This window comes from Chiroxiphia lanceolata, chromosome 15 (assembly GCF_009829145.1).
Source record: "Chiroxiphia lanceolata isolate bChiLan1 chromosome 15, bChiLan1.pri, whole genome shotgun sequence".
NCBI classification, from domain to species: domain Eukaryota; kingdom Metazoa; phylum Chordata; class Aves; order Passeriformes; family Pipridae; genus Chiroxiphia; species Chiroxiphia lanceolata.
The window spans coordinates 8342404-8357348 of record NC_045651.1 but is presented as its reverse complement, the minus strand read 5'-3'; the positions used below and the strand labels follow the sequence as shown (position 1 = coordinate 8357348).

The 14945-nt window shown below is 45.3% G+C and overlaps 1 protein-coding gene across 4 annotated transcripts in view; it reads right to left on the bottom strand.

Moving 5' to 3' along the window:
- Positions 1-197: 197 nt before the first annotated feature.
- The window catches only part of PWWP2A (PWWP domain containing 2A), a 31932-nt gene continuing 17184 nt past the window's right edge, over positions 198-14945 (bottom strand). For 2 of the 4 annotated variants that reach the window (XM_032702715.1, XM_032702718.1), the window contains exon 3: positions 6037-8688. Coding sequence is in view for 2 of the 4 variants with exons in the window: in XM_032702718.1 (XP_032558609.1) it covers positions 8675-8688 (14 nt within the window). In the remaining 2 variants the exon portion in view is untranslated. Of the gene's footprint in view, positions 249-862; positions 944-6036; positions 8689-14945 lie in introns of those variants that run through there. The other 2 variants (XM_032702717.1, XM_032702716.1) reach the window with 2 other exon arrangements.

The following is a 14945-nucleotide window of genomic DNA, read 5'->3' as shown; positions in this document are numbered from 1 at the left end:
AACTACTCTGGATGCTTCAAATTTTCTATATCGTTATGACCAATGAATTTCTATCTTTACCCACTCTGTGTGTGCAGCTGTTACTCACCCCTGTGTGGCTGCTGTGCTGAGTTACAAGCTGGCTTTTAGCAACCTCCTGCTTCTCTTACACATGAGTTCAGTGACAGATTCTGTTCCTTCCATCCTGTTCCTGCTTCAAGGCCTGGAGGGCTGCAAATACCCCTTCTTTGCTGGAGGCTGGGTAACTTCTGGAAAATAAAGCACAACAAAACTTTTGAAATTCCTACCTGCTATACAAACACAGCTTCAATCAGTGCAATTTCCCTGCCTGACATGTCCCTGTAGTTTTGCAATGAAGCAGGAGTGCAGCTAATTTGCTTCCACTCTTGTGTTTGTAGTTAATTGGATTGTGTGAAAGACTCACTGGGAATTGGGCACATGGTTACTGAGGGCTCAAACCTCCAGGTCATCCCTGCTCAGTGCCACTCTCCAGCTGGACCAGAAACCTCTGACATGTTATCTACCACCACAGCAAGTTCTCCCCTAGGTAAAATTCCAATTAATTGCCTGAAAGTCCTTTTGCATTGTCCAAATCCTGAACAAGCATGTATTTTGCTTTTGCTTTTTAAGGGGTTTTTTTTATGTCTAAACTAGTCCTCACAGCCGCCCCCAGTAAGGTAACTGGTACTTCCTCCTGGTGCCACTGGCCACAACTCCAGTGCAGTGCCAGGGAGTTGTGAGTTGCGCGTGTTGGACTTAAAACCTCTAATAGGAAAAAAATGTTTTATGAAATGTAATCTTTTAAATATAAGCGCTCTTAAACCAACAAGTCCCTTGCTAATTTGTTCCAATAGTTACTCACCCTCATTGTAACCAGCATGTGCCTCTTTTCCACTCGGAGTTGTCCGTGCTCAGCTCCCGCTTTTGTTCCTTCTTCCTTTGCCTGCCAAATACAAAACCTTTTAGTACCCAAGCTCTTCCCCCTGAACGTGGTTGCATAGAAATAAAGAAACCTGTTGCTCTTGTCCATGAGCTGAAGAGACAGGGCTGGGTTAAGTCTCTCCCTATAAAAAATTTTCTCCAGGATTTCCATAATACTTGTGGCTCAGACCCTCCATTTTTGACAGCAGAAGTGACAACTGGGATCTGTCTCCCTTCTGCCCTGTGCAGAGGTTCTTATTCCTCTGTTTGTACCCTCAGAGACTGGCTTAACCCTTTTGGCTGCAGATGGGCTGGGGTTTAGACCTCACAGAATCCCAGAATGATTTGGGTTGGAAGGAGCATTGAGATCATCCAGTCCTATGCCCTGCCATGGGCAGGGACACCTTCCACTAGATCAGGTTGCTCCAAGCCCTGTTCAACCTGGCCAAGAACAGCTAATTCTGGGCTCTGTGAGAGTCCCAACACCTGGCCCTCAGAGGAGCTGAACACCTGCAGTTCCCCTAGTCTCACCAAAGATTTGGGGGATTTAACATCTCTTAAAGAATTAAAAAAAAAGGCCTCTCTCCAGTTCACATCTTACAATCTGTCTCCCAAAACACCAGCCCCAAGTGAGGCAGCAGGAGGCCACAATCCAGGACTTGGGAAGAGGCCTGGGACTGACACAGCTGATCCCCTCCCACCCACCAGGATCCAAAATCCTCCTCAGCTCATCCCATTGGGATATTTAGGATTTGACAGAGCACCAAGCTCTGAAGCTGAATCCTTCCCTCCTTGATTAGCACATTTCAGCACAAAATGTCCAGGAGATCTCCCTACCTCTGATTAGCACAGACACAGCCGGGGAGAAAGGAGAAGCTGCTGGTCACCAGTTCCTAGGCTTTAATTAGCTGTGTTGTTCCCAAGGGATTACTGTACCAGCCAAGCTCTGCTGCAGCCAAGAACCAATTATATCCAAGTGCCTCCTCTCTTTAACAGGGGGTAAAGATGCGTCGGGGCACATTTAATGTGCAGCATTAATACGCTGCTCTTTCACAAGCTTTCCCTGTTTGGAAGAATCCCAGCATTTTCTTGTTCAGCAACTTCATTCTTTCAAACCTGTGCAAGGCTGTAACTGCTGGGGAGTCCCTGCTGTCAGGGGGCCCTGGGCAGCCCTTGGCTGCTGAGGCACTGGGAGTTGTGGCATTAAGGCAGAGTCATCAACACCTACCCTGACAAAGATTAAAGGTCCTAAATCAACTGAAAACTAAAATAAACCACCTTTTTCCTGATTCTGTATGTTCAGTAGGAATCTCCCAGGTGGAAACCATCTGCAGCTCCAGCTCCAGCCTGGAGTCCCGAGAACTGTGCGTTTCTCGCCCAGCAGTTCCGAAGAGGACAATTTACAAATCCAGCATTCCCTGAGCAGACACAGCAGAAATGGATTTGCCTTTCCCAGCCTGGCTGGGAGCAGTGCTCTGGTCCTGGCTCCCAGGACTGCCTGCCTGGCATCCATTGGCTCCGGGCAGTGATTGAGTGGGTGCTGGTCTCTGGGAGCACAAGTGGGGCCCCCACAGCTGCCCAGGGACCTGACCCCCCCCAGTCACAGCACAGGAGCCTGGCGGGATCCAGGCATGAGCTGTGCCTGTTCCTCTGGGATAAGCACACACTGGCCACAGGATTTTCTGTTTCTACCTCTGGTGTGTGAACTGCAGCCTGTTCCTGTCAGAGCCCCGAGCGTGGCCGGTGCTCCTGGACAACACTCTCCCTGCAGACACATCAGGGAAGAGCAAGGTCAGGAAGAGATATTGTCAGGAAGAGGGGGGAAGTGTTGTTATCTAGTCTGGGCGGTGGCTGCTGGAATAGCTTCCTAAATGTATTCCTGAGTGCTGCTGGCAAGTGCCCAGCCATGCAGCAGGTCCCTGGAGAGGGGGGGGGGCTGAGAGCTCAGCTCACCTAATTGCATTTGCCATATTTCCATGAGCTCGTTTGGCTGTGACCCTCCATCGTGGGGCTGTTCTCTGTCTGAGGAAGGAAGCATTGCAGTATTTGGGAACTTTGGGAAAGGAGGAGGCTAGAAGCTCACAGATTTACTGCTCCAGCCCTGACCTGCGCTTGAAGCGACAGTTCTTGCTGTGCCCCAAAGCACGTGTCCCTGCTCCAAGCTGGAATGCAACTGGGGCCATGGAACCTGCAGACAGCAGCAGGTTTTCTAAGCCAAGATGCAGCTGATGGCTCCTGATTTGATTTTGCAGTGTTAATGCAGAGGTCTGGCCACCCCAGTCCTACTCTCACAGCTCATCCCAAGTATTGTCTTTTTAAAGGCAAACAGAGCAAAGTGAGTGTATCAAAGAAGGATTATCCACATCCATCTAAGCAGCACTAGTATTTCTGGGATCTTATCCTTAGCGTGGTCCAGTATCACCCCTGTACACACTGGAGCCCCCAGCCCCTTCCTCTGACAGCTCAGAGTCTTCAGTGTTTGGCTGAGCCCTCCAGCAGGCACAGCCTCACTTTAATATTTAATGACCAAGACAACCACAGTTGCAAATTCCATTCCCTAAGCTCAGCCGAAAATCTGGATTTCAAAATTAGAACTACCCCTCCTGGGGCATGGAATATTTACCCCAAATTCAGCACAAGCCAAAAACATCTGCAGGGGTGTCCAATCTGCCCAACGTGGAGCACCCACGGCTTGTGCTCCAAACCCAGCAAGGGAGGAAGAACAAAGAGCACAGAGGAAAAGCAGAACCATGAAAACCAGGTACAGAATATGAATAAAACCCACTGTATGAACCAGCAAACAACAAGATCCTTTTCCTGCTGCCACCCTGCACTCCCTGCAGAACACGTGGCCTCCACGTTCCCGGCACCGACAGGGAGAACAACAAATCCACTGCAACAACCTGAGCAAGGACCAAGGACGAGTGAGGAAGAGAAAAGAAATTATGGCAGTGAGTGGTGGTTGATGCCAAGGCCACATGCACAGGGTTTGTTTCTGCCCTGGCCCCTCCCTGTGCTTGGCCCTGGCATTGCTTCACTTGGAGCAGAGGGATGAGCTCTTCCCAAAACCCTCAGGGTCTCTGAGCACTCAGCTGCTCCTCACAGGGCTCAACCACAGCTCACACGTCAAAGAACCATCCCAGGCGGGGGCATTCCCAGCTTTCCATAAAGTGCTAAAGCAGGAGAAGGGCCTCTCCATGTAAAGTTCAGCAGCCCCTGACACTTTTGGCAGTCCTGGAGGACACCTGAGGCTGGAGATGATCCCAGGGAGCACAGAGGGAATGGAGGAGTCGCTTCTGTGATTCCCTCAACCACAGCTGAGGCCTCAGGCCCAGCAGCCTCACACATAATGCCTCAAAATAACAAGTGTGACAGTGCCTGAATTCACATCCCTGTCACTGACCCACGACGTCCTTCAGAAATGGGCTTGTTGGTCTCCCCCCAAAAGATCTAAACTCTCCATACCCATCCCTCACACTTCAGCTGGGAATCTCTCCAAACCTCCCATGCCAGAGCTGCTCCAGGCACTTTCACCCTCATTAAGTGTCACCCTTTTGATGCTCCGGGGCAGCAGCGAACACCATTAGTGGGGCATTGTGTGGGCTTGGCTTCACCACTGAAGGCTGGGTCACCTTTATCCTTTTGCCACCGAACCACTGGAGTGAAGATTAATCCAGGGAGTAATTGCAGAGCTCTGAAATCTGCCTGGCCAACCTCTCCTGGGCTCCCCAGCAAACCCAGCAGCCTCCACAGTGCTGCTGCCAACACCAGTCACAAAGGAAAAGCCATTAGTGAGCAATTACACTGCAGCAGGATTTCCCCTCCACCACAGCCTAATGAGGATCACCAATTCAAAAGGAACTGCTGCAAGGATGAATGAATAATGAGAGAAAAGGGATGGGAGTTTCTGTAATCCCGACAGAATAAGAAACAACCCTGTGAAGGAAAAGAAAAACACATGCTGGAGCTCTGCTCCGAGCTATGGCCAGATGTGGGTGTTTTTCACAGTGACAGGAGGTACCAGTGGGTTTCAAATGCATCCCAGAGGCCCAGAGCCAAGCCAAGTCCCTACAGGCACTGTTCTCCTACACCAGCACTTCACTCCAGAAGTTAATTCGATTTGGGAGGAAAAGTTCTGACTATTGACAACAGGTCACTGCAACAAAACACCTCCCAGCAGGGTCAGTGCTCTGTGTCGCCCACAGCTCCTGGCAGCCTGTGCCAGAAAGAAATTGCTTCCTTGAAATAAGAACACCCTAAAAACCAAGTCTACTCGAGCAGTGTATTTTTTTGTTTAACCCAGGAGCTCAACTCAAATTATATTGTCTTTCTTTACAGTAACAAAAATGCAAGTGGAAAAAATGTGTACAAATGCTACCTTCTATTTAATGGGAGGGTAGAATTCTACAAAGTCTGACATTTAATAGAATCATGGAATCACTACGACTGGAAAAGACCTTTAGGATCATCAAGTCCAACCATCAACCCAACACTATCAGATATTTTGAAGAAATACTTGCTAGTGTGTCCCTCCTTTGGCCGCAGTGCCGAGATGGAGCTCTGGAACAGGAATTACCTGCTCCAGCACCACCTGCTCCAGGGCAGCACAGCACAGAAACACAGCTCAGGGCAAGGCAATTCCTCCCTGGACGGAGAAATACCCTGTTACACTTACCTGAGAAGGCCAGACTTGTCTGAAACTGAGAGTAATCCATAAAAATCAGCCCAAGGACCGCGTGTGCCAGGGCAGGAACCCCTTCTCATGGCATCCCCCTCCTCCTCCACCTGGGACGTGACCTGGGGTGCACCTTGGTCACAGCCATGGAACAGAGCCAGCGGGGCTTCTCTGGATCTGTCTTTACCACAGACAATCATCTTTTCTTGCTAAGTACAATTTTTTCTATTGCTTGTGGGAACCTTCCAATTGGCTGAGCATGACTTGGAATCTTTTAGCCACTGTGGTCAAAGGAGACTTGTCCACATGATAGACTTCCAGCATGGACCAGCAACCCCAGTTTAATCATCATTTAATCCAGAAAAACCACTTTTAACATAAATCAAAGACTTTAGGGTCAATGACTAATAAAGCAAGAAAGTTAAGACATCAAAACATTATTTCCCTTTAAAAGAGCACTGAAAAAAATCAAGGCTTTATTTGAATAAATGTTACACAACATTCTTTATCATTTACTTCTCAGCAAACCTTAAAAGGGTGAATCATATTTTCCTCATTCAAGTCTACAAAATGAAAGAGGCATAGTGACCATTCAATATACAGACAAGAAGGTAGCACGGAGCAAAGCTTAAATATTAAGCAACTAAAGCAAAAAAGTGAAAAGCAATACATTACTGTAATTCTCTATCATTAGAATATCCCTGACAATTTCATTTCCAAATGAAAATCTGGTTTCAAACACAATGGCTGCGATTCTTGCTGTGAAAACCAACGCAGACACATCAGCTACCTTGTCTATTTGATGCTATTTCTATATACCCATATTCTCCAATGCAGACCTGCATCTCTCTCAAGTGAATTTCTTCTATTTCAGCTGCTGTGCCCAAGTGCTCCCGGAGGGGAGGAAACGAGAGCCCTGGTGAGATCAGGTGTCACACAGACAGGCACTACTGGCTTCCACTTACAACACCAATCACTTCTCCGTCCAATGTGCAATACCCCTGCTGGGACAGTCCTGGGCCTTTTTCCTGAGCAGAAACTGGTTTGTGCCATGTTTGGTGGCTTCTTTTCTGTTTGGTTTTTGTGGGGGTGGGTAAAAATGTACTTGATTAGGCCAAGGCCCCCTTTCCTTGTCAATCCAATCGGGGTTGGGTCTCTGGAGGTGAAAGGCTGGCACGTACCTGGCACCAAATCTCCCCTTTCCTCATGTCACATGTCTTATTTTTTCGGCCATAGCCAAATCTCAGGCCTTGAACAGGAACAGAACCTGATCCTCTTCAACTGGTGAAAATGAAAAGCACTGTAGGAGAAGCATTCACCTCAAATTAAAAAAACAAATTTATGGTTTATGATGAAATTATTATGAAAAATGGTACACTTTGCACCTACTGTACAGCACTATGCAGCCAGTTTTTAAAAAGTAGGTAGTGAGTACCCAATTTCTGGATTTGTAAATTTACCTCTGAAAAGCAGAAACTGAACCAGCTTGAGGCAAGAGCTGACACACACTCAGTGTGTGGATCCCTGCTGGGCCTGCCGGGGATTTGGGTGCCTGTCCCAGCCTCTCACTTCCCCCTCTCCGATTGTTTAACAAGTATAAACCTGTTGCCAATGATAGAGTTATCCTAACTTCAAATTCCATGTGATTAATTCAGGCTCCAGACACAAAGAAACTGTCTTTGTGCTGACCCAGAGGCCTCTCAAAAAGGTCTCTCTGGTTTTAAACGATCAAGACAAAGACACTTTATTTTCTCCAATTGAATCAGGATATTAGTAAGGTGGAAAAGAGTTTACTACAAGTCTTTTCATCTCTATAAAAACAAAAATTTGACTTTTAGTAGATTATGTGCACATTTTCATTTCTTCAAAACAAATATTTATTTTCCCAGGTTACACAATAAACCCCCTGCTAAGAACTTTAAAGAAATGATTCTGCCGAGACAGTGTGCACACAATGGAAATAATTAGTGACAAATAAATTAATATTTAATAACTCAAGATTTCAGCAGCGTGTCCAGCATTCCCAAGCTCCACTGAAGTAAGCCTTACCAAAGACATTTGGGGGAGGGGAATAAAATGGATAAAACCCACTGGGTTTCTTTTTTTGATTTACAGCTTTTCAAAGAAGTCAACGCAACTCAGATCAACAACCATCAGAAACACTAATAAAACCTTTGCTCTCTACTAGTTACCTATCTGAAAAATATTTATGTCAAAAGGAAAAAATAACCCATGATCTGAAATAGAAATGCCATCCCATTTAATCACTCTCCATTCATTTTTCCCATCCTGTTTTAGGATTATAGGCTGCTCTCTGCCTCGTAGCCCCTCTCAACATTATTCCACAATCCTCAATTCCCTAAGAGTTAAAACAGCATAAATAAAATGCAACCATATTCACACAGAAGGAGCTTTCCCATAAAACAGAGATCCATGGAGTTTGTGGTCACTGTCCTTTCCATCAGCTCTATGGGAAATGTTGGTCTCAAATAGCAGGACTGTTCATATTTCACAATACAACTGGGTTTGGACATGCTTTGATCACAGATCACAGCTCTGCTAACACCTGCACTAAATACTAACTAAGCCTCAGAGAATGGAAAATTGCAATGCTAAAGTCAAGAATTAAAAGAAAAAAGTTCAAAAGTTACAGTCAACTTCCCAGGCAATTGGCTCCGTCACTGGCACCTCTCAAAACATACAAACGTGACTGTCACATTACAAAAAACCCAGTTATCTGCAGTGAGTCTTCATACTAAGAATTCAAGTGGTTCCTTGCATGTAAGTGTCATATAGTCTTTAATAATTTCATGCGTCATTTATTGCAAAAAAGTTTTATAAAATATTTCCTAACATCTTTTTAAACTTTAAGGAAAATGTACATTAGGTACAGGTGCCCTAACAGGGTGTGAGGGGGAGCTTTAACATCTTTACCCCCTTTCCCCTTCAAAAAATGTTTACTACTTGGTGAAGATTTCAGAGGAAAAATAGGACAACTCAGTCTCAGATTTCTTTCAGTCCTGATGAGCTGGTGCTCTTCGTGGCAGTGTAGTGAGGTTCCATAAAAACAGCGGATGATTAGTGTCTCTGAGCTGAAAAGGGGAGAGAAAGGGAAAATGGTTAAATGTCTTCCAGTACATATTGCAAAAGTAGGTAAAGCAAAATCTGAGGTGGCCAGAAAAGTTACTGGTTCACCTGCTTTGTGCATTGTGTGCAGAAGACAAAAAAAGAGATTTACATTATCACCAGACATACACAAGTGAACAAACTCCTCCGTTGGCTGGAGTTTGGGGGGGAGCGACTGTACCAATCTGTGTTAAATCTCACCCCATTTCAGCATCCAGAGAGAATTCCAATTGTAAAGACATTTAAAGACAGCTCAGGAGGGAAGGAGATTAATTCACCAAATCTATACATCGATGTTTAGTTCACAACACAAAGCTAAACCTGACTCTGCAGTGCCCTGCCAGACCCAACTGTGTGTGGGAGCACTGAAGTATAAACCTGATAACAGTGTTTCTTTTCCATGACTGCTTATGTTTTCCCATTTACTCCACAGAACTGGAATAAATGATGACAAAGCAGATGGGAACAGTCCAATTATCATGTACTGCATGAGACCACCACCAGTCAGCCACCACTTCTTACTGGGAGAGTGGTGAGGCCCTGGCACAGATTGCCCAGAGAAGCTGTGGCTGCCCCATCCCTGGAAGTGTCCAAGGCCAGGTTGGGTGGGGCTTGGAGCAACCTGGAATAGTGGAAGGTATCCCTGCCCATGGTAGGGGAGTGGAGCAAGATGGGCTTTAAGGTCCTTCCCAATCCAAACCATTCTGATTTTATGAAGATTATACTCCTCAGATGTAATAATTAAAAACCAAGCTGCCCATGTGCAGTTTCGTGTCTTGTTCTCCTGGTACTGTGGAGAGACATTTCTTACCCTGCAGATATTCCTGGTAGGAACCACATGGAGCAGGGACTAGCAACCCAGAGACCAATAGGTACAAAGAGCAGAATTCCCACAAAAGCTGGAGAGTCCCTGAGTCCTCACAGACTGTGCTGCTGCACTTGCAAAGCTGCTGGTGTCAGCTCAGGATCTGTGTCACTAAATTCCCTGACCCTTGTGAATGCAGCACATTGTCTGTTTTATCAATCAATCCATGGGGTCATTCACTCCATCGTGTAATCCTGGGTTTGTAGGGCAGTGACAGCTAAGTCTGACTCTGAGGGCACAGCTCTACTGTGATGTACAATGAGCTCACAGCAGTCTGGACTCTGGTTTGAAGCAGTGTCATTCAATTGCTGGAGACAGAATCACAGAATCATTGACATTGGAAAAGACCTCCAAGATCAGAGTCCAACCTGTGACTGATCCCCACCTTTTCAACCAAACCAGAGCACTGAGTGCCACGTCCAGTCGTTCCTTGAACACCTCCAGGGATGGGGACTCCACCACCTCCCTGGGCAGCCCTTTCCAATGCCTGACAACCCTTTCCATGAAGAAATTCTTCCTGATGTCCAACCTGAACCTGCCCTGTCACAGCTTGAGGCCATTTCCTCTTGTCCTGTTCCTTGTTCCCTGGGAGCAGAGCCTGACTCCCAGTTGGCTCCACCCTCCTGTCAGGGAGCTGGAAAGAGTGAGAATGCCCCTTCTGAGCCTCCTTTTCTCCAGGCTGAGCCCCTTCAGCTCCCTCAGCTGCTCCTCATAGGACTGACTCTCCAGACCCTTCCCTATGGAATCATCATAAGAACAACCTTCAGGAACAGAGGCAAAAATATGTGTGTCAGGACAAGCCCCGACATGACTTACAGCCTTTCCCCGGCGATGTCCCACTGAACTCATTTCACAGCCACTTCCCTGGGAGCCAGCACTGGAACTGGGATTCTGATTTTTTAATGCGAAAATTTTCTCAATCCTGTGTATCTACTGCTGTCCAAAGAGAAGAACTGTCTTTGAAATTATTAGCTTTTCTCTCCAAAGGAAAAGCAGAAGGACAACAGGCAATCCTGAAGAGGGAGAACGCGCAGCCCAGAGGGACAAGGGAAGCAAAAATAGCAGCACGTCCCTATCACATCCTGTGAGGAAAACAGAGCTGACAGCCATGAGCCCAATTTAAATAGTTACATTAACACCTATGTATCTTTCTATGGGACTAATGCTGTGTTTGCATCAAAACTACGGAACAGAAGAAGCACCAACTGCTATTTCAGTGCTACAGATTCCATTTGTAACCAGTGGAGAGGAGTTAAACCAGGCTTCTCTTTCAGACAATGAGCTACTAAAAGCAACCAGAACTGTTGCATTCTTTTACAGCCCCAGACAACCTTCAACAGCCTCAACTACAAGGAAAACCAAGAGCAGCAACACATTCTTCCATGTATATGCCTAATTCCCTGAAATATAAATATATAACACAGCATCAAGAATTTCTAAAATGTGGCCAAACCCAGGGTTTTTTCATATAAATGTATCAGAAGAGATTATCCCTAAATTCCTCAACACTTGAGAAATCTCAAAGAAAAAAGTTTGGGGTTTTTTTTCATTAACTAAACTTCTAACTAAACTAACTAAAATTCTTTGAAAAATCCAGTTTTCATGGATTTAGTTCTTTTTCACCAGAGCTACTAATTACCAAAACTGGCACCACATGCTTTAAAGTCCTGAACCACTGCAGAGGTACAATTAAAGAGTGTTTCCTAAAGCCAAACAAACCTCCTACATGTTGCTAAATAAAAAATGATGCAAAATTAGCACTTAGGTAAATATTTGCTCAGAATTTTATCTCCTCACTTTGCTGACAAAGCCAGTACCCTCTTTCCCTTTTTTGCACATGTTAAAAGAAGGCAAGGACAATTCTGTCACCTGAATTGTGCTGTGCTTTATTACAGAATCTCTTAGTACTGGTAACAAGCTCGTGAGCACCAGTTTGCCTTCCAAATCACAGATCCACAGCACATCCCTGGCACGTATGAGGATATTTCCTACTCATATTGTATATTTGACATCAAAACCATCACTAAACAAATATGAAAACTGACTTAGATCTATTTCTTTAAAAAAGCAACCTAATTTAAAGTTGCTCTATTATGTAAATTCCATCATCCAAGCAGGAGCTTGCACAGAGGCCCCTGGCAGGAGGTGCAGTGCATGTTCCCCGCATGGGGAAGCTCAGACTCCAATTTACATTACACCAAGTGTGATTCCTGCAGGACTGTGATCAGGACAGGGCACAATCCTTCATTATAGGCATAATTCTACAAAGATTCTGGTTTTCCAAAACCAGGATTGCTAATAACAAAATGACAGGGTCACACAGATCATCTGTTTTCTCCCATTCCGAAATGCTGGCTGGCTGCATTTAGCCTGTTCCTGACAGAGCTTAGCCTGATCCATTGTTTTTGAAAATCTGGAATTACAGAAACAGTACTCAGGGTTTCACTACAACAAATGCAATAAATATTCAGTGCTTAATTTTAACTCCCTGTCTTATTTTTAGTAATATTTTCCGTTCCAGCTCCGACTCACCAGAAGTGTGTTTTCCCTCTGCACCGATCCCACAGGTATTTACACACCTGGAATATTCTCAGTTCCCAGCGTCCCCTCTTCCTCCTCTGGATTGAGAAATGAAATCACTGGTATAGAAACTGAATTACAGTTGTTCAAAATATGTTTGGTCCTGATTTGGGAAATAACTTGTCAAACACAGCCCAAATAAATCTCACGGATCCATTTGTCTTCACGCACTGATCGAGCAAAGCCTGAATTTAAACTCGCTCCAGGGGATCCTGATTTGTTCCCTGAGCCAACCCCTACCTGCAGACTGCTGTTAACATTATCCCCTCGGGCCATGGCAGGAAGTGAAGATCAAAGATGACACATCCCATCAGCACAAGCACAGAAGTCACAGTTCCCAGCCCTGGGTAGGTTATTCCACACTCACGACCGTCTCTTGCTCCCATTTGCCTCTCTCTTGGATGTGCTCAGGTCTTCTGGAGTATGAAAGCCCTGAGCTATCAGAAAACATCCATTTTCCAGCTCCTGCTATTCCTACCCCACACCAAGAACACCAATTGCTTTTTCTTGGGGAAAACATGGAGCTGTGGAGCCGAGTTCCCTTCAGCAAGTAGTACCTGGCACTAAGGTGCCAGTGCTGCTCCAGGGAGTTATCCCAAACTGCCCAATCTGGGAGCAACAACAAAGCTGTGCAGGGAAAAAGCACAACAAGCCAGTCATCAATTCATTGTCACCACAGCCGTGCCTGGGAACTGCTATTTTGCCTTGTGTTCACACAGGGGCAGTTTTGTCACAGTTAAATTTAAGGAAAAAAAATCATAAATTAATTTAAATTACAGTCTGGATTGGTATCCACATCCCAGGTATTACAGGAGACTGAAATGTATAAGCACATCATAGGAAACTACAACCTGCTATCAGGATCTAACAATTAAAACCCAATACTTAGAGATATTTCTGACTAAGGGAGGAACTGCTTCTGTTTGGTAAAACCCATCTACATTACCATGAACAGTTCTTGCCACTGAGGTCAGAAACAGCTGAGTTCAGACTAGAACAAGTGCCTAGAAATGCCAGGAGGATGAGAAGGGAAAAGCCACTTTACAGAGGGATCTTATTGCAGCTACAGAAGTTCCCAGTGTTACAGGCCTGTCCTGATCCCTGACCACTCCCATTTCAGAAGCTTTGTTAGTTATGTAAAACTTTCCTTTTTTCAGTGGTCATAGCCATTTTACCAAATGGATTATGACACAACACACTGCCATCCCTTTAACCATGAGCTCACTCCACTTACCTTCCAGCTCAGTCTGTACCTACAGATCAGTGTAGTGATCCCACTGCACTGACTGAATTTGATCATTCCTGTAGGCATTTATTGGAATACAGTTATAATGAAAAAGATGGACTGAAATAGCCTTTCTCTGATTATCAGTCTCCCCCTTTCCAGAACTCCTCAGCCAAGGAGGTAGCTCTATTTTTTCACAGTACTTCACAGAACAGGCTTAAGGACAGATGATAATACTGAGAAGCAGGTACTGAGACTTATTTTCCAAAATTCATGTTCTTATTCTGCTCTGACAGCTTAGAGGACACGAATGGAAATCAGTTTCAGGATTTAAGAGAGTTAACTAGAACCAAGCCTAAGGCTAGCAATGCAAAAAAGCAACCCTTACCTCTTCCTCGCTTGTGCTATTCTTAATCCTAATCACGTTTAGAAACTACTTGGAAAAAAATATTTTACAACATACTCTGAAAAAAAAAGCCTTTTCAGCCTTGCACAGACCTAAATCACCCCCACTAAACCTCCCTCCCAGGGAGAGAGTTGGTGGTTCTGTAGGTTTCAAACTAAACATCATCAGAGATGATTATCTCACTGAAGTGTTGACATAAAATTACAACTCTAATTAGAAAAATAACAAATATTTGTTTGATTTCCTGCATGACTTCAGAGACATACAAACATCTCCCATTGCTTCCAGCTTCACTCCTGAAGCGCTCACACCTTCAAACACTCCTGGGAAAGGAAATCTGTCTAAGTTTCAAAATAACTACTCTCTCCCAAAGCATTTTAACTGAAGCTAAAGATCTTCAGAAGAACAGAACTCTTGTACTAGGAAATCATCACCCCCTGTCACATTTTCCCCCTAAATTGAAAGGCCATACATATTCAACAGCTCCACTGAGGAATTTCATTAAGTCAAAAAGGCATCATGTGCAATTTACTCTATTAAGCTGATAGAAAAGTAACAGTCGCCCTTTCTACTGCTGTTTGCCTTCTGAAGGCAGAATCATGGAATCATTTAGGTTGGAAAAGACCTCCAAGATCACCAAGTCCAACCTGTGACTGATCCCCACCTTGTCAATCAGACCAGAGCACTGAGTGCCACATCCAGCTGTTCCCTGAACACCTCCAGGGATGGGGACTTCACCACCTTCCTGGGCAGCCCCTTTCAGTACCTGACCACCTTTTCCATGAGGAAATTCTTCCTGATGTTCAGCCTGAACCTCCCCTGGCACAGCCTGAGACTGTTTGTACCCATTGCTTCCTCACACAGATGCCCTATCCCAGCACAGGGCAGCTCCTGGAGGGAGTTATGGATAAGTTATTGATAAGTCACTTAAAGCATCACTCCAACTCAGAACTGTGTCCCAGCTCCAGGAGCAGCATTCCACAGTGGGCACTGCTGTGAGCACACAGGCACATAAAAACAGGGGGGTTTTTTCATAGTTTGTAGCTAAACCAGCATGTTTTGTCTAAGCCTTCAAGGCTCCATCTCACCTGCCACAACCACAGTCACAAATTGCAACCAGGCTTTACATTAAACCCAACACCTCATC